Below are 19,937 nucleotides of genomic sequence, written 5' to 3'. Positions count from 1 at the left end.
GTGTGCACTCACGCCTGCCTGCAACACACGGAGAGGAAGTGCATGTGTGAGTGTGTGCATATGTGTGTGTCTGCTGGCTGGCTGATGGTGGAGAGAGCAGTGCGGCGGCACAGATTAGATGAGATTAAAGCCAGTCAGAGGATCAATTAGAGGCAAAACATCAGACGGCTACACAGCCACGGCCAGCAACAATGAGATTAGCCCCGAGGTGGAGCAGAGAGCGGGCAAGCACATCTGTGTGTGCATGTTTGTGTGTGAACATGTATGTGTGGGGGGAAGAAACAAAAAGAGGTGGGAGAAAAAGGAACAAAAGGAGAAGGAATCACACATAACTCCAGAAACAAAAGGCTGTGAATATTAAAGGATTATTCCGGTTTATTTCAACTGGAGCCTTATTTTCATAATTAAATATTTTCAACGTTGGGTTTCCCTGGAACTAGCTTTGCAGCAGTGAGGGTGTTCTCTACTGATGGGGTCATAATGTTAGTAACAGCACAGTAGAGCACTCTATCATTACTGAATCAAACTGTGACACCAGGAATCAAAATCTAAGCAGATAATGAGATTAAAGAGGATGTATCATGCACATTTCCAGGTCTGTATTTTTACTCTGGGGCTTGACTGGAATATCTTTGTGTGATTTACAATTTAAAAAACTCCTTTTTTTTTCTTATACTGGCCTTTTACATAGCCCCTGATTTCAGCCTCTGTCTGAAACAGGCTGTTTTAGCTCTTGTCTCTTTAAGGCCCCCCTCCCGATGAGCCCACTCTGTTCTGATTGGTTAGCTTCTGGAAGCTACATCTCCGCAGACTTCCAGCAGCTTGGGAGGCTATGTAAACAAACAGTAGTAAAAGGAATTCACTTCTTTTTCTCGTTCTTTATGCAAAATGGACAAACAAACACATCTGTACATGTTTGAGCCTGAATCTGATCTGAAATATACAAGTGGACAACCTAAACAACAAAGGCTATGAAATGGATGGCCAATTACGGGCATATGCAAACAATCTGATGTCATCAGGAGAGTGAAGTAGAGGTAACATTGTGAACGAAGCATTCAGAGCAGGCTGAAGCCTGAGCTTTTGACTTGCAGGAAGCATTTTACATACATTCACCTCATGTTTTGGGCCTTTGACCATGTCTAACATAGACATCCAACATCATAACAGTATAAAAACAACAGAAAATCACACCAAGCATGTTATGTCCCCTTTAAAGATTTCCATCCCTTCTGGCTAACCTGAGGCTTTGTTTAAAACATGTATGACTTTGAATTTAATTGTTTATATTTCCTTTCCAGTCTGACTTGTGTTTCACAGTGTTGCCGCATTCCAAGACTTCAGCAATTAACTTGGAAGTACATTTTTGTGAGTACATAGAACAGATGGCCAAACCTATGAAAATAAGATCCAAGTTGTAATGAACCAGAATTATCCTTTAGTAGAACAATTTTAAGAAGAGCAATTACAAACAACACATAAAAAATAAAGTACAAAAAAAGAAAGAGTATTTCACAGATGGGGTGAAAATATAATAATAGAAAATGTCTTTGCCTATAAACATCAACATCTGTAGTGCTGTATGTGAAACAATGAAAAAGGGAATTTACACAAAAGTCAAATATTACATTGGTAAAACATGCTGTGACATACACAAACACACACAGGCACGTACACACAGCTTCACTCACCATGATATAATGACGCTGCATCTCTGACTTCTCACTGGCCAACTTGTCACACTCAAGCTTCAAACTGGGGAGAGAGGAAGAGGAGAGAAGCAGGGAGTCAGACCTTGTTAGCTAGCTAGACAATCTCCCTTCTAAAGTGCTGACACCAGGTGACTTCTATCCCCTTTCATCATCATTACCTCCACTTTCACCAACGGCACTGTCACCATTTTCATCATCGCTTCAGCCCTCATCGCTGCCTCCACCTTCATCATCATCAGCACCACCTCCATTGTCATCATCTCTCCCTCCATTACCATCTTTATCATCATCACCGCTTCCATTATCATCGTTACCGTCGTCGTCATCGGCACGGTTTTCACTGTGATCGCCAACATTCAGTGGGAGCGTTTTCACAGCTGACAGGAGGAGGTCAAACATATTCTGACCTCCACAGACACGTCTAGCCAAAAATCTCTGCTTTCTAAATCAGAGCAGAGGCAGTGAAGTAACAAGTCACATCTAAATATAGTGTTGGGAGCGTTCCCTGCAACCCAGTCTCTGCGACAGCCATTAGCTGTAATCATGTCAGCGCTGATGTCACGCGAGGCGACAGGACAAAGGAGGACACGTCAACAAGTCACCCTGATCGTCAAATGAAAAAGACAGAGGTAAAAAAAAAAAAATCCCCTCACCCCCCCCTCCCGATGCCTTTGATTGAAGCAGCCAGTTCCAACATGCCAGCCTCTGAAGGCATCATCCGATGTGAGGACTGGATAAGACTCAGATCAAATAAAGATATGCGCAGGCACACGGTGGATAGGTTCAGATTTAGGATAAGTCTGAGACCTGTTTGATGGTGTGTGTAGATTTATGCTGGGATGTTCTTCTCAGCTGTCTGCGGGAATGACAGCTCGATTACAGCGAGCGCTGGCTGAGTCTTCATCGCTGTTAGTCTTAACTGGCAGACTGAACACAGTTTACACACGGCCAATAATGGTAGGTCTCATACACGCAAGTATTGTGATTCTTCTGTAATTATCGCAGCAGCTGCAGTGTTTGTCGGATTTAGCTTCAGTTAAGGTTCAATATTCATCCCTGTCTGAGTTCCAGTTTTGTTATTGATGCACACTGTGACACATATTTAGAATTTAACTTAAACTTATCTTGTTCAATATCTTAAGGAGAATTCCAGCTTGAGGTCATGCTTATTTTTTAACATACAGTACTGTCCAAAAGTTTTAGGCACTAATAGTAAAGTGAGGATGCTTATAAAATATTACTATAAATTGGTCATACAAAGTGCAGTAAAGAGAAAAAACCTAAATCAAATCAATATTTGGTGTGACCACACTTTGCCTTTAAATTAGCACCAATTCTCCTCAGTATGCTTGCACAGTTTTTCAAGGTATTTGGCAGGTAGGTTGTTCTTGCATCTTGGAGAACTTGCCTCAGTTCTTCTGTGGATTTAAGCATCTTAGTTGCGTCTGTCTCTTCATGAAACCCCAGACTGACTCAATGGTGTTGAGATCAGGGCTCTGTGGGGGCCATACCATCTGTTGCAAGACTCTTTGTTCTAATTGTCACTGAAAATAGTTCTTTATGACTCTCGTTGTAGGTTTGGGGTCATTGTCCGGTTGCAGAATGAATTTAGGACCATTCAAATGCCTCCCTGACACATTATGGTTAAGAATCTAAACATCTAAAGTGCCTAAAACCTTTTCACAGTACTGTATATGTAGATATTTTTTATGCTTTTATATTTTGACAATATATTTGTAGTTGCACCTTTATTGTAATTGTTCTTCAGATAATTTTTCTATGACAACAGGGGGTCTGGAACCCACATTAATTCAGCATGCATTGGGCACATGGCTGCTAGTCCACAGTTGTGCTAAAGCCATGTTCAGAAAAACATTTGCACTTTAAGGACTAAGTGCTGCCTACTCATTAGATTCAGTTGGGGCTCTGCAATGACGAAGTAGAGGTGGCAACGTAGAAGTCTTCGGCAAAAACCAAACATGGTCGCCATGATCAACTGTTGCTGCAACCCAATGCGATGTCATTCAGCAATGTTGGCCTTCCAATGTGTGCAAATACACATTCCTGGTAGATTACTTTCTAACATTAACAAGGTAATTCTACTGTTTACCTGGCAATTGTCATGACAGGGTTTCAAATATAGTGATCTTGATAACTAAAATTTATACATTTCCTGAGCCCAAGGTGAGTTCTTCAAATGTCTTGTTTTATCTTATCAACACTCCAAAACCAAAAGACAAAGACAAATATCTACCTGAAGCAACACACCCCCACCAATGCATGTGTTTTGTTTTTTTTTAATGCAGAGCTGTTAGGGTCTGAGCATGTGGTTAAGCTCCATAAAAAGAAGATGAGGGTGTGGATTTGAACAGGACCTACTTGCTGCAGGTGACAGCGCCATCCTGCCACCCAGTTTAGACATATTGGTTGAAAGTTAATAGCCTGATGTTAGCATCCTGAGGAGTTGTTATTATTCCTTTTTAAATTGAACACGGCCATGTATAAGTGTGGTACATTATAGTAAGTAAGTACATTAAGTTGTTAACGGTCTCAAATCAAGCTGCAACTATTGTGCTGTGCAGTAACACACACAATGCTTTTTAAACAGTGGTGATATCATTGTTTTTCAGATGCTAATGCTGTAATGTTTCTGCACTGCACTTTCTGGATGACTCGGCAATAAAATAACGTAGCCAGTACTGTGACATAGTGTATTTACATATTATACTCTTTTATACTCTCATTTATTCATGGGGCAATCACAGCTGATGCTATCTTCCCGTTTCTCTCTGTTTCAATTAGACAGCTCTTGTTGCTGCTGAAAGGAAGCACATCAGCTCCAAGGCATGAGAATATTTCACTCACACACACACACACACACACACACACACACACACACATTTTGCTTACTTGCAGAAAGCATCTAGAGAAGAATTTTATTCTGAAGCAGCAACATTGATTTTTAACCGAGGCTAGCATCTAATGGCTAACTAAACAATACAACTTACTAGTTCAATGAAGATGGGTAGGTGATTTTTGCAGTTTGGACACAGCTCTAACATCCAACATGTCACATAACATTAGGGATGTGCGATATGAGGATATTAGATTGTGAACGATAAAAATGTCTCCACGATCTGTCTTTACAGAGAGAGTTAGTATCATGCTACAGTGCAAATTCTATCAGTAGCAGTTCTATGGCTCATACACGCATCCAGCCCTGGCGTTGGTTAGAGGTAAGTTTTCATTACTTATTTTTATGAAACCATCTTACAGAACAGTGAATGGAAACATGTGGAAACAAAATGTGGTAGTTTAGTCTTGAATTGGCTGCTCTTGCCCCATTAAGGGCTAACGTTGGGCATTCCTATGTAGGTTTGCTACGCCAGGGCTCCAGAGTTGTGTACACAGGCCCGGAGGAGGCATCAACACTTGGAGAAGACGGGATATTTTTAGCAACCAGTGGAAAGGCCAACGCCAGCAAGCCGGCCAGTTAGCTAGCTCCTGGAAATATAATTTCTCTGACATCTAACATTAGCTGTCGGGGAGGCATGGTAGGTATATGAGCTGTCTTTGCCAACACAGGGTCAACATTAGCAAACGAGAAAGCTTACAAGCTAGTAGCAGCTAGTTAGCTAGCATTAACTAACATAAATGGACATTTTCATTTATTTAAGACACAAATTAGCTTTCTTTTGGTCTCCCTCCACTCTAACTATGTTTACGCAGGCCTAGAACCATTTGTATCCCACCGGTGTTTATGGTACGTTGTTACGAGTTCAGTGCTAATTTTCAGTCCTCTCAGATTGTTCCAGCAACGACAGTGTATCATTATGTGGAAGCAGATTCTTAAAAACCAACATGAAAAAGAATTGTGATAAGATCGTGAATCATGATCATGCCTAAAAAAATCGTGATATGATATTTTTGTCATATGGCCCACATATGGGCCATATGACACGCAACACATATCCAACCTGATAGAGCGGTTTTGTTTATTTTTATTCAGTGTGTATGTGCAGCCTCCACTTATCCAAAATGCTCCCCTTCCCACCTACATAAAACCCTTCCTGCTATCCCTGTGTACATGCGTAGGCTGTGTGGTGGGTTGTCATGACGACAGGCCTCCCTGCTGTCAGCCTACCTGGGATTGGCTTTGTGCCTCTTCTGATTGGTGCTCAGCAGTCCCCGGGCCTGCACCGCTGCTCTCAAACGACACTTTGATGGAGTTTTATTGCCGATTCTTCCGTCTCTAAATCGCTCCTGCTGTCATCTTTATTTTGATTTATGTATTCCCTGATCTATTTATGCATGTGAACAAGGGGAGGGGAGAAGAGGTGGGGGACGTGGAGGGGGCTGGGAAGAGGAAGACAGCGACAGCTACAATGCTTGCTACTATACCCGGGGGAACGCCTGCGGTACATTTGCCTTTTAAAGGCTTCAGCAACAGACAAGCACAGCGCAGCAGCAGAGCGCTACAAAGCCTTGTCTGTGGCTCCCAAACCCCCCACCCCATCCCAGCCCCCCTCCTGAGTCAATAGGCACTGTATGCATGTTCTGTATGCTCAGACAAAAAAGGTATTCTTTCAACTGCGCCCTGGCTCTCTGAAGAGGGTTAAACGGTACTGTGTTGTGGGAATTACAAAAACCAAAGGCGAGGAAAAAAAACGCGCAGGGTGTTACTGCTGCTTCAGAATCCTCCGCAAACAAGAATGATCAGACCAGAGCAGGGATTTTGCACACAATATGCCAGGCTTTCATCTGCCTTTGCCTGTCTCTGTAACCCACAGAGGCAAGCCTCTGGAAGGTTCTGGGAGGACAGGTACAGAGGAACAAACCAACCTCCTCAGGAAGGAAGGCGTGCTTCAAAGACTCCACTCTCACAAAGAGAGGGTCTCTCGCTGAGATGCAGAGCCCGTGGCATCCCCCCTCTTTATAACTTCTATCAAACAGATCAGTTAAGGTCGAACAAGGTACTTTAGAAGTGCCTCAGACTTCTGGCACTGTAGCAGTATTTAAGCAGTAAAGAGAGATCAATAGCCGAGGGTAAACGAGATTGATTTAGGTATGAGTCAATAATGGATGTTTCCTCAGTGTGCAACGTGGTGGTAGAGTTGAGGTTCAAGTGGAACAAAGGCAGACATTTTCATTTTATGACATTCAAGGTGTTCCTTCAAGTTCAATCTGCATTATTTGGTGATAATCCTAATATTTCCTAATATATTCCAAATAACTTTTTGGAAGTTTCCTGCAGAGAACAATGTCATTTGGAGCTAACTGTAGAGAAAAAAAACGGCCAGGTCTGAAACTGATGTTAATTAGAAAGAACTGCTCAATTCAAACCTAAGTAAGTATTTAGTGTCGAATTGCTAGAAAATAACTAGTTTGTACAAAGTTTTGTCCGACCAAATTTGAGACGAGATAATCACAGTGTGAAGTGAGTGTGAATGTCGGATTGTTAGTTTTGCAAAGTTACAGGAATTGTCGGACACAGCACCCACAATTCCTGCGCGGGGAGGGTGTTTCTGAGGCTGTTCAGCCATCTGACGAGCAATTCTGATGGAGTATATTCATTCATCTTTCAATTATTATCGGAAGCTTTATTTTTCACATATTGTATATCAAATTGTATGCTTTCATGTTGAGTGGAGCTGCTGTGTCCTGACTAAAAGTTACTTTAGCTTAGCATTTAAGTAGAATTAATTTATTGTACCAATTGACACTGTGTCTATTTTAAGTCATAGTTATTTCCAAGGCAATTGCTATGAAATTATTTGATATGTACACACTTGTAAAAAAGTGCTATCCATTATTCTTGTATGTGTTTTTTTTTAAATTATAAGCAAAGAAAAGTCATCAGAATAACATTTACAATACTCCAGAGTAAAGCGTGATACAAAACAAAGTGTTGAAAAAGGCCAAATCTCAACATTAAAACCCATTTCTGGCTAATATATGTCAGGTTATTGCAGCTCAACTCAGCAGTTTCCCATTGTAGCTACTGCTACAAAGAGGTGTTCAATAAAGGAAAAACACAGTGTGATACATGTATAGCCCGGAGATATATTTGTTATTACAAAGAGCTGCACTTATCAGGCTGTCATATGTAACTGCTTCTCCTTTATGTTTGTGTGCATGTCGGTGTTTCTGTTTGCACCTGTGGTATTGTGCTTGGAGGAACTGGAACTCATCCTTGATCCTGTCACAGGAGTCAGAGGTTGTGAATTTCAGCTGCTGCGATGAAGCCTGCCAAAGAGAAAAACACAAGAGACGAAAAAAGTAAGATCCAAGCAAAAAGAGAAAGAGTAGGAAAGGAGGGGAGGGGTGAAAGGCAGAGAAAGGGAGCAGAGAGAGCAAAATAATCAAAAACATGAACAAGAAATCAAGCAGTTTTCAATTTGCCACTGTCCAACGGGTACGGCATCACTGAAAAATTGGTTGGCAAGTATGTTTCCACATCCGCGGGGCCAAACGCATAAAACCCTCTGTAGATTCAAAACTGAACATGCACAAAAGCTGAAACATGCCTACCCATTGTTTCTGCCAGATTTATAAACCCCTGCGTATGCACTGTTTTGTTAATCACTGTGAAATTATGTGCCTGCTCACAAGCCTAACCCACGCACAACCACAAATAGGCATAAATGGATGTTGACACACCCCTACTTAACCTTCTATAGACATAACCCAGACTCTTCCTGTCCTTGGTCTAGCACTGGCAGCATCTTTACAGCGCTGAAGCAACCTGAAGGGTTATTACTCACAGCCATTGCACACTTGCATATGCTATGAACCATAACAGCCGACTGATTGATTTAACACGAGTGAGTCAAGGTGTGTTGTTATTCCAACATTTCATATTGTTATTCCAACATTCAACCTGGGTGACAATATGTAAACCTACACGCTAGAATAAATCGTGCTTGTATAAATAAGTGTGGTAACGCACATTTATAAATGTTATTATACAGGACTTTGTGTAGACCGTGTCGAGTTCTTTGATGTGTTGAAAAGGTTTAGCTCCAAACAAAATGTCTCTTAAATTCCCAGTTTGACGTCATCCTCCTCTTTTCCACACTGCGACACACCCAGCTCTGCTCACCTATAAAACTGCTTATATGCATGTTGTAAATCATTTGTGTTGTGTGGAAGCTGATACGGACAAATCTTCTATCATAATTCATCTACATTTACATCATGATAGCCATTTATATTTTCTTGAAGGCCAATTTCTGTTTGTGGATAGTCTAGTGAATTAAACATCTGACAAATTACAATACATGATGTGAATGCAAGAATCCTGACACAGAGCTATTTTATCCTAGATTTATTTATATGGACGTGTTCTTTCTCTATAACTATGTAATATAATGTCACGTATAGCTGTGGTCGCTGGTTCTTCTTTTGTTTCCACTGTTCTCTGCACGCTCGGGGCATGAGTTCCTAAGTATCAGCGTTGCTCAAGAGGAGACATTAAATGCAAATTCCAGGTACCCTCGGGGGCTGCCAGCAGTGCTGTCGATCATACTTGGACAAGCAGATGTGGCGTCACATCATCGCAAGGACGACTGCAACCAGCATGTCTGGCAGAAATGGTGATACAACACACGGCCTAACACTGCAGAAAAAAATGTTTTACGATGAGAGGAAATGATAGAAAAATACAATGTGTGCAGCAGAGCAAACCGTAGAGCTGAAATGATAGTCAATTTATCAATTAACCCATTAGTCGATTGACAGAAAATCTATCTCTTTTGACACTGTTTGAGTCATTTTGCAAGCAAAACATTTGCTGCTCCGATGTGACGATTTGTTGTTTTTCTCTGTTTCATGTCATTGTAAATTGAATATCTTTGAGGTTTGGACTGATAATCAAACAAAACAACATTTGAAGACGTCATCTTGGCCTCTGTGAAATGGTGAGCGTTTTTCACTATTTTCTGACTTTATAAAGACAAAACCATGAATCAATTGATCAGGGAAACAATTTGAGCTGGAGCGGTTTTGGGTCACCAACCAGCTCATGCCTTGGATTCAGCTTAAATGTGAAAGAAGGTCCTTGCAATATCAGCGCCACTTCTTCCATTGCTGTCGATCTGACAATGACTTACAGGGTCAGTCCCCCTGTTGCCTTTTTAATGACGTATATCCAAATCATCGCAGTTCGTAAAAAATATAGGAAATGCATGAAAGCATCAAGTAGCAAAGTCTCACAAGGGACTTGATAGTTCAGGTTCCAGGAGGCCTGGGTTATGGGTTGTTAACTTCCTGCAGTGGAAAACGGCTGAGGCAATGCATGATCTTACCCCACAACACTGCCATGATGTCTTATGAGTAGCCTTGTGTGTAGTTTTGTGCTGGCCTAGTCAGAATTAGCTGTTCATTTCATACTGGGGCCTGCCAAACGTTAAATGTTCACTGAAAAACACTTTGGATAAAACTGTGCATCAACTGCCATCAATGTCATGTCAAAAGACTTACGTTGGGAATCATACAGCAACCTACACCGCCATTCTTTCACCCCGCCTGAGTGTCGCTATTGGCCCTTATTGTAATTCTGTTCACACTACATTCCCCAGGCAGTGGTGGATGGCCTGGTTGTGTGTTAGAGCACAGCAAGCATCAAACCCAAATAGGGACAAAATCTCATTATTTCTCAGCAGGCTGCATAATGGGTCAGGTGGGGGGAAGGAAAAAAAAAAAAAAAAAAAAAAAAAAAAATCGACATTTTCCCACTACGATTGAGCTGGTATAAAAAAACCATCAGAAATCTGATTGCAGCACTTACGGGAAGCTAGCCCGCTGCTGTTAGGAATGACCTGTCGCTTTGTACCCTGTTCCCCACGGCATGTCGCTCAGCTTCATTTTTAACTACAAATAGGCTGCTTCGTATTCACAGAACCATGGCCAGAGAATATGCTAAGCAACAGGATTGCTTCAGGTTGTAGGAAGAGACCTGCTTGCTTCAAAGGCTGAATTATTTTTGGCTTTGTGGCTCAGTAGACATCGCTCAGCTCTAACACGGTTAAGGGTTGGGGGATGAATTCTTACAAAAGCTTCTCAGGGGGAAAAACATTTATACTCATGGTATTAGTTTGGACCTAAATATTTTAGGCAGACAGACATTTAGGAGGTGATTCAAAAAAAACAAAAAAACGCACAGTCTTGCAAAACAGTAGCAAGCACAGTGACTTTAGCCCTTACACTTTCAAATGTCATGACAAGTGCTGACATTATCATGCTGCCGCCACACACACAGAAGCCCCCAATCCACACAAACCAAGCCGCTGCTCAGAGACAGAGGCTCTGACTGTAAAGCAGAGTAACCTTTTCCATTATCTCTCCAGCCAGTATGGCATGGACCAAACTCAGCAAACAACAGCTTGGCTATATGGGTCTGTGCCATACAGAGCCTGTGTCAACATGAGGCACTTAGCTACAGGCAGCCATGCAACCCACACTGCAATAGCTGCTCCCTGCACTGGCTTGGTTTCTGAATACTGTGTGTGTGTGTGTGTGTGTGTGTGTGTGTTTGTGTGTTTGTGTGTCTGCCTTCAGGTTACCCCCTGTGCCGGAGGGTAGAGTTGTTGCCCTAGATCCGATTTCCTCGCAGTGTTGCGCAGTATGCAAACGTTTAAAATACCAAAGTTTCTCACAGTCAACAGCCCCCAGGTGGAGCATCCTGTTCCACAGGGACAAGAGACGGAGAAGACAGACAGCAGAAGAAAAAGACCAGGGAAAAAGGAAGCAAGAAAACAAGAAAAAGGGAGCGAGAACTTTAGAAAGCCAAAACATCATAAAGTCAAACTAACAAAGGCCAGGAGGGGAACTTTAGGACTTTTAGGACTTAGTATGATTACTTTTTCTGAATAACTTCTGCAAAATGTTTTAGCTTTGGTTCCATTTTGTTAGCAATCAATCAAATAAAAGTATGATGAAACAATCTTTAGGAAGAATTTGGAAACGTACTACAGCGATGGCTTTGTTTCTTGAGGAACATATCACTAACATCATACAGAGTGAACTCTTTTATTATATTTTATTGCTATATTTTTATGGTCATCATTATTGTTGGCAACAGGCTTTTACTTTATATCCTGGGGAGGAGTCATTTAGGAGGGCTTTTGTTTGTACTGAATGGTTATTGTATTTTAATTACGTATAACTGGGTTGATGATTGACCTGTGTATATAGTCAAACAGTTCATATAATACGGATTTCACTTGTGATAGACAAACACTTGCATGCTAAATTTAGACTTTTATTTACAAAGTTATGAACTGGGAAGGTAAATTGCCTAACCAGATCTACAATTTGTCTGTTGTACCAGATTAGTCATTTCAAATGTTTGATTTTAAATTTTCCTGAAAATGAAAAGTTAAAATTCTGCGTCTCCGCGAGCCTGAACTTTTTTCATTTTCAGGGGGCTTGGTGTGCATGGTGCACTTGCTGCTGTAGTTTTGTTTTAACTCTTTATTCTCATTCACCTTGGCAGTATTCACTGTGGGATATAGTAGATAGATTTTAATACAGGAAAACTGCTTGCCCATAGGGACAATCAGACAAAAGACAGTGGTCGACATCTGGTTGCCTGAGGCAACTAGCTTCTCGTCAAGCTCTCTATGTTTGGTAAGAAACATTTTTAACCAAGAAACTCACACTTCACCTTCAGCTTGAACCCCGAATGTGGCAACATGGATGTATTTACAGCTCAAGTGTAGCCGTATTCAGCTGAGGGCTGGCATTAATTTTCTAGATTGGCTGAAGGTGATGTCAACGTTAACTCACGGTCCTACTGAAAGGATGGAAAGAAAGCAACAACGATTTAGGCCAAAGTTTTCTTACGAAAAACTACGTCAAATACAGAATCAAGACTGTCTTTTATACAAAACTGACGGCACTTGAGTATTAAGAACACAGACACGATTTCCATCAATTAACATGCAGCAAACTGCAGGAGCTTAGAGCCTAAAAGACAACTCTCACAGTGCTACCCTGATACTTTTGCCACAACAGAACCAGACTGTGGGCCTCTCTCAGCTCCATGCAGTATACACAGCTAACAATGTTTATTATCTCTCTCTCTGTCAGTGACCAAAACAAGGTGCTCCATGGGGGCCTGAGAGCGCACAACAGATGGATGCCCATAATGTTAATGAAATACTGTCGTAATATTGTGACACATGCCATCTGCTGTGACAAAAAAGGTGCTTACACGCTGCGTGAGCGAAAATGTATTTGTGCAAGAGAGTGGCTAATGTGTGTGTGTGTGTGTGTGTGTGTGTGTGCGCGCGCTTTTGTTTGTGTTACAGAGGAATAGCCCAGACAGTGTGAATGTGACAGAGAAAGATGTGTGTGTGTTGAAAAGAGAGAACCTTAACAGTGAATAGGTGTGTCTGAGGGACAGATTTTCTGTGTGCATCTGTGTGTGGGGTGTGATAAGCTTGTGTGTATGAATCATACACACATACATACAATAGCCCACACACACACTCTATTACATGCAAAAATTTGCATAGCACGCACACACACACACTCACACTCACACACACAGCACCTAAATGTAGGACAATCTCTAATTTGATTCTGCCCTGCTCCTTTGAGACGTAATTAAAGCATTAAAAAGCTTTGTGCGCTGGTGAGGCAATTGAGACAGTCTTCAGCGAATAAATGGGATTCATCGTTTCAGGAAATGGCTGCCCCACCCCCATCCCACCCGAAGCCCACTCATCGTCACCCCCCCCCCAACCCCCTCTCAACACACACCCACCCTTCCTGGCCTCATCATCTGGTCCAATCCATGTGAAATCTACTGTGAACCATAATGTCTTTTTTAAATAAGAAGCAGGCTAAGGCTGTTTCTGCTCCATAGATCAGTCGACAAAAGCAATGGGAGGGGATGGAGATTATAGTGGGGGGGTGGTGGGGGGCTCAGCTTTATACACACACTACAGTGATCAGACACACCAACAATACATAAATGCGGTACATATATCCAGTAGAGTGTTTAGACACACAAGCAGAGCACATACATATGCAGAGTACACACACACACACACACACACACACACACACACACACACACACACACACACACACACACACACACACACACACACACACACACACAGACACACAATAGCAGCGGGACACATTGGAAAACATCCTCCTCAGTATAAATCCTGCCTGAGGGTAGCGGCAGTGTGGGGATTGTATTTCCTGGAGCAGTGCCTGACTGTTTACATCTCAGTTGGAGTGTGTTTGTGTGTGGTGTATCTGTGAGTGTGTGTCTGTGTTGGGGGGGGGGGGCAGGGATGGAGCCTTGGCATTGTAATCACTCACTAATGACTGGATGTTATCTCACTCCCACTTTTTAAATGAATGCAGAAAGATCTACACTGACTAACAATTGGCCTATTTCTCAACACCAGGCTGTCCGTTTGCTCCATAGCAACAGTCCCAAGGATGCCATTTCAGCCATCCGCCCTCCCTGTCCATCACAGACTCCTGTTGCCCGGTTGAAGTGCGATGGATGCAGTGACACTATTATTAGAAAAAAAACATTTCCTAATCGACTGAAAAGTATTTCTGTTGCAAAATAATCGATAGCCTTTTTCAGTTGAGTTCGCGGCAAGATTAGAAAACATAGGGGTAAATTAAAGCCTAGGTGTGAGTGCGGTACGTGTGTGGTTTAGATGAATAGTTTTGTGGAAAAGTGCTGAGAGCAGGCACAGAAAGCGGTGTTTAGATGTGAAGCCTTTGGGGAGTAATTCGGCACTTATCAGTCATGGGGAAATGTCCACTTTCTGAAGATATTCCCATCCCTTTCCTGTAAGATCTATGCTATTGAAGGGGGGGGCAGTTATGTCTTGCTGTGTGTATATTGGTGATATATACCACGTGTGAGTATGTGTTTAACATGTAGGCAAACCTCTCAGCAGAAATCCTTTATGACGTGACTCACTGAGCCAGACGTTGAGGTCTTAAGCCTTTTGCTAATACACCAGCACCAAACAAGATCACATCCTCCATCTAAGAATAGCTCCAACTAAACAATTCCATCTAAATCTAAAGCGTATGTGCCCAGTGATCTGAGAGAGGGACAGGGCTAACTGGCCCGCGTCCAAGCTCACCTCGGCCAACTCTGTCTAGGCCAAGCGAGTCTTGCTATGTTAGAAGCTCGGTGTGTGTGTGTGTGTGTGTGTGTGTGTTTTGTGTGTATGTTTGAGGGGAGGCTGAGGAATAGGATTGTGTCTTCAGCCGCTCTGGACAGGGGCTTTAGAGCGCAGAGAGAGCCTAATCCTGTTTGGGCCAGGAATTTGATTTTGATTATTATCTCTCACGAACCAAGCCAAGGCTTACCCCCATTTCTGCAGCGTTATCCCCACAAAACACACACATACACACACACACACACACCTCCCCCTTGCAACCCAACAGATTTGACCTCGTTAAGATGCTTTAAAGGGGATTATTCTACTTTTATCACTTCGAGTGAAGTGCCCTTGCAAACATAGGCTTGGCATGGCTCGGCCTCCCTCCCCGCTTTGCAGAACTATCTTGACCCCCCTGTGCAAGGTCAGCCAAGCGCGCAGTACAAACACACACACACAAACATGACACTTGCGACACACTGCCCTGCAAACACAGATGCACTTGTGCACAAAAATGTAGTAGACTGTACCAATAAGTGCACACAGCACACTCAACCATAGCAGACACAAGGTGGGGGAAGGCATATTATGGCACAAAACGCACACAGGAGAAGAGTGCAGAGATTGCACAGCCAAGGGAAATGGGCAATTTGTCAAGAGTAGGGAAAGTGGTGAGGCCGACAGGGCTGTGGGTTTGGAGACCATAGCTGAGATTAAAGCCAGCCTCGCTGAAGGGGGGGGGGGGGGGGGCTTTAAGATTACACCCAGTACGGTTGTGCAGATGATTGATGCCTGCTTGTAAAAACCAAGGTTATTGCTTACAACAGCCAACGAAGGAGGGTAGACAGGGAGGGAGGAAAGGAAGATTAGTCCCAAAGTTTGCAACAAATAAGTGGACAATAAAAGCAGAAAGCTGGAGTGCTGGCATGTGTCTGACACTGGGGAACTTTTTGCTTCATGTGTTTAATTGAGGAGCCAACACTAAAGTTCTTGTGTGTGCACGTATTAAAAGTTTTAAGGGGCAGAGCTATTTTTTCCCCTTGAATCCAATTCAAGTTAATTTAATTTTGAGTATCTGCTAATGACTCCCAATCTAATGTTTATATCATGCTAGATAATCATGACATTTTAGCACGTTTAGGCTGCGCTTAGACTTAAAAGTACCAGTAAAAAAAAAAAAAAAAAACACAGGTTGCTCTTTTTTTTTTTCTCCATGAGCCCCCTACAATGACAGTGCTCTATGTGCATTAAGGTGTCGGTGCTCTTCCTAACTAGTTTGTGCAGTCATAACATCTAAAGGCAAGTGTTTATGGCTGTTCCCGATCCTCAAAAGGCAGAACCTGCCATCACAGAGAGGCAGTCTCTCCTCAGAGGCAATCATGGTGCTGCACTCAGGTATATGCATGTTAAGTGACGGAGGTACTGTAGTTGCATGAAAAAAAAGAGTGCTTGACAGAGAAGTTTAAATTCTGCCTATTTTCTCACCTCTGAACACCTGGCTAATTGTTGTGTAAAGTGGGTGTTACTTGTGGGATAGTCTTATTTGAAAAGTTACAATTATTGTCGGATGCAGCTGCTCCATTCTGACATCAGAAAAGTTTGTGGTGAGGAGGTTTCAGACGCTGATCAACGATCCGACAAGCACTTGGTTTGATGTATACTGAAGCTTGAAGGCATACTGACTACAGTCTTTAATGCCAGTGCTGAAGTCTGACGCTTCAGCAAACAACATACGGGGTTACCTGGCGAAAAAGTTGAGCCCGACACCTGAACCAATGCTACATCACCCTACATCATTCAGCCAGTCAAATATGTGCATATTCCTGGCAGAATACTTCATAACTTGAAAGACATAATTCAACTGTTTACTTCCTGCTCGCTCTCAACAGAATAACTGTCGCTGTGGTAGCTTTCCAGTTGTAAAATCCTGTCTTGTGGCATCGTATTCCGCTGTGCAGTGTCCGATAATCCTACACACTCATAAATCTACTTAAATTAAACTTCCTTGATTGTATTTCGTCTTCTCACTGGTTCCTGTAGTCACACACCAAAATCAATGCAGCCCCTAATGTTTTTTTTTTGTTTGTTTTTTTTTTACAACACAGTTCTATTTTCTGCCTGAACATTGAGGAAATTTCATTAGCCTGTGTGACACAATTGACAGGATGTCCCATTGAAAATATCAAGCATGTTAAATAAGGATGGGACTGGTTGCAGACATCACTGCGCACTCAGGAATAGCAGGGCGCCAACCTCACAGCAGGGTGGTGACAATACCTGCCAACGTGTATCCTGAATACAACACAACAGGAAGCGGTACAGCAACCCTCCCCCCTCCCCTCAACCCCTCCTGGACAAACAGACTGAGTGAGGGAGGTTTTCATTGCCTTGCTGTGAATCCTCATGGTGTCTGAATGGGATCTTGGTGGGGATGAGGCGACATATTGTTCCAGTCAGAGTCTTACTGCTCTTAGGCAGACAAACAGAGCAGCTAATTCTCTTGTCTGGACTGGTGCAGTGCCTTGCGTTTTGGCAGGTCTAGGGGCTCTGGCCGGGCCGGGCTCGGCCAATCAAGCTGCCCCCCGTCGAGAGGCTTTGTTCCAGCCCATCGCACCGTTCTGCTCTGGGGAAGGGCTGCCCCGCCCACCACCACCACCACCACCGCCCTCCCTCCTTCCCACCTCCCACACACTCCTCGTAGGGAGCCGCTGCTGAATACTGATGCAGCCGCCCCACTCCACACACACCCCACGTTCACTCCCACACAAAAAAACACACACACACACACACCACCCGATGAGCTCTCGACAGCGTGTGTGAACGTGCGCGCAAACACATATGAGCAAAAACTCATTACCATTTTATTTTTTTCTCTTCAAGCACATCCTTCAGTCATGCACAGACACACACACACACACACACACACGCACACAAATCTGCACATACACTGAAAGAGAATAATGTATACAGACAACAAAAGGCCATCCCACACAAACAAAGCTGTCAATTGCTTATGAATTTGTAAAATGACAGCCTATACTACATTCCACCCCCACATCGACATGCAGCCCTCGTCCATAAATGCAGCAGAAACACACACACACACACAAACACACACACACATATTCACATCAGTAGCTCCTGCATACTTGAGCAAAACCAAAAACATGGTACAACTGAGTTGACATCTATTTTTATTTATATTCACGTTCTTTCTGGTGAGTTTGCTGCGGTGCATTATGCAAGGCAAAGCAGCCCGAGCAGACAAAGAGGTACACATACAATTCAGCTTGTAAATCTTATCTTTGATGTGGTCTGAACAAAACTACTTACTTACTTCAGTCAAACTGGAAAAATGGTCTTAAAACTAAAAAGGGAGAGATCTGTCAAGGAGATATGTTTGAGGAAACTACATGAAAATTTCACTTTTCACACTAGAAAACATTAATTGATTATATCACTACAATTGAATCAGTTACAATGAAAATAGTGTACAATATAATTTTAGATTATAAAATGGGATGAACAAATGATTAGAGTTATGCCAGTGGGACGGGGCAACGGGACAGCTATAGTCTTCACTAATGAGTTTGCTTTGGGAGATACCTTAAAGTATCTTATGTCTTACTCCTTACATCACCTCCTGATTGGATTATGCCTCAATCTGCTTACACTAAACAATGGACTAAGGAAAATATCTCCTCTAAAAAAAATACCATCTTTTCTTAGCTCATACTTTTCATTTCTTTTTCTTTTCTTTTACATCAAAGAGAGTCAAAGTAAGAAAGAGAGAAAATCATTTTAAATCCCATTGACATTTCATAATAACGCAAATAAATAAAAATCTACAATTGGGACATAGCCTTTCTCAACAGTATGTTGTGTTGTTAACTCCATATGTCTACATGTTTACACAAGGACTGTACTTTTTTAAAAAGGGACAATTTAATACAGTTGTTTATTCAATATTTCTGTTCTTAGCTGCCTTTGATGAACCTCATTTCCCATTAGCTTTTGTGAAGGTTTCAACCTCAACTAAAAGCAAGTGCTGTAATGGATGCTGATTTGTTTTAGAATATGGAGAGCGAACCACCAGGAACACTGATGGAAGAAACTGGTAAATTAGAGATTGCACTAAGTTACATGAGCTAGTGGAACAAAGGCTAGCCAGGACATGACGTCATAAAGCAAGAAATTTGTCAAAACTGGGCTGCCATGAGCATCGTGAAAGACTGAATGAAAACAGAAAACAAACACAACCCAATACTATCACTGCCCCCTGTTGTTTATGCTTGGAACTGCATCTAAAACTCGAGTCAAGTTAAAAATTTTAGGTGACATATTCAGATGTAAGAACACATGAAACTGATTTTGGATAGCTTGAAGCATCATCAATCACATACTTGTTGTTATGTTTATATGGTTTTCTTGAAAAACAGACGTCTTGGTTATTTTTTCACAGTATGTTTTATTGATAACAGCTACAAACCACACAATGAGCTGTCTTATATTCCCTTGGCCTTGCCTTTACTATATAAATATCACAGATAGTTTGTGTTTTCTTGAATGAAACGCATGTTCAATAAAAAAAAAAGAGTCCATATAGGTTCCTCTTCAGTTATTTCTGTCCAACACAATAAATAACAAAATGAAAGTCCTGTAACTGATTGGCCCAGCGGGGGACTACATCATTCATAGAGTGGTGACATGTTTTCTGTCATCTTGATTCAGTATTTCCATCAAGCCAGAGGCTGCTCTAGTGCACTCCGTGGTACTCCAAAAGGATGGTGCAGAAACAGCGTGTCTGCAAAATATGTCTGTTTTGCATCCACATTAGTGAGAATAAAGGTAGAGTTGTGTTGATAATACGTGCACTGAAAAATGACCTTGAGAGAATAAATCTGAAGCACTTTTAAAACACTGACATGTAACTAACATATAAAGAAAATTGCCCACTGCTATTTGCTCCTCTTTTTATGTCACGTAATTCTTTCTAATTCAGTTTTTTGGCAGCAATGCACACAAAATGGCAGTGGCAGCCTTGAGTGTTAAAGTATTTGGCTGGTGATTT

At 42.1% G+C, this 19,937-nt stretch overlaps 1 protein-coding gene across 2 annotated transcripts in view; it reads right to left on the bottom strand.

Moving 5' to 3' along the window:
- The window catches only part of tle5 (TLE family member 5, transcriptional modulator), a 48,231-nt gene that overhangs the window by 19,808 nt on the left and 8,486 nt on the right, over window positions 1-19,937 (bottom strand). For both annotated transcript variants that reach the window (XM_067597102.1, XM_067597101.1), the window contains exons 2-3: window positions 7,870-7,958; window positions 1,692-1,755 (exon numbers count right to left, since the gene is read on the bottom strand). In XM_067597102.1, coding sequence (XP_067453203.1) covers window positions 1,692-1,755; window positions 7,870-7,958 — 153 coding nt within the window. The remainder of the gene's footprint in view (window positions 1-1,691; window positions 1,756-7,869; window positions 7,959-19,937) is intronic.

This window comes from Thunnus thynnus, chromosome 8 (genome assembly GCF_963924715.1).
Source record: "Thunnus thynnus chromosome 8, fThuThy2.1, whole genome shotgun sequence".
Taxonomy (NCBI): Eukaryota; Metazoa; Chordata; class Actinopteri; order Scombriformes; family Scombridae; genus Thunnus; species Thunnus thynnus.
The sequence above is the reverse complement of the archived record's forward strand: the minus strand, read 5'-3'. Positions and strand labels throughout refer to the sequence as shown.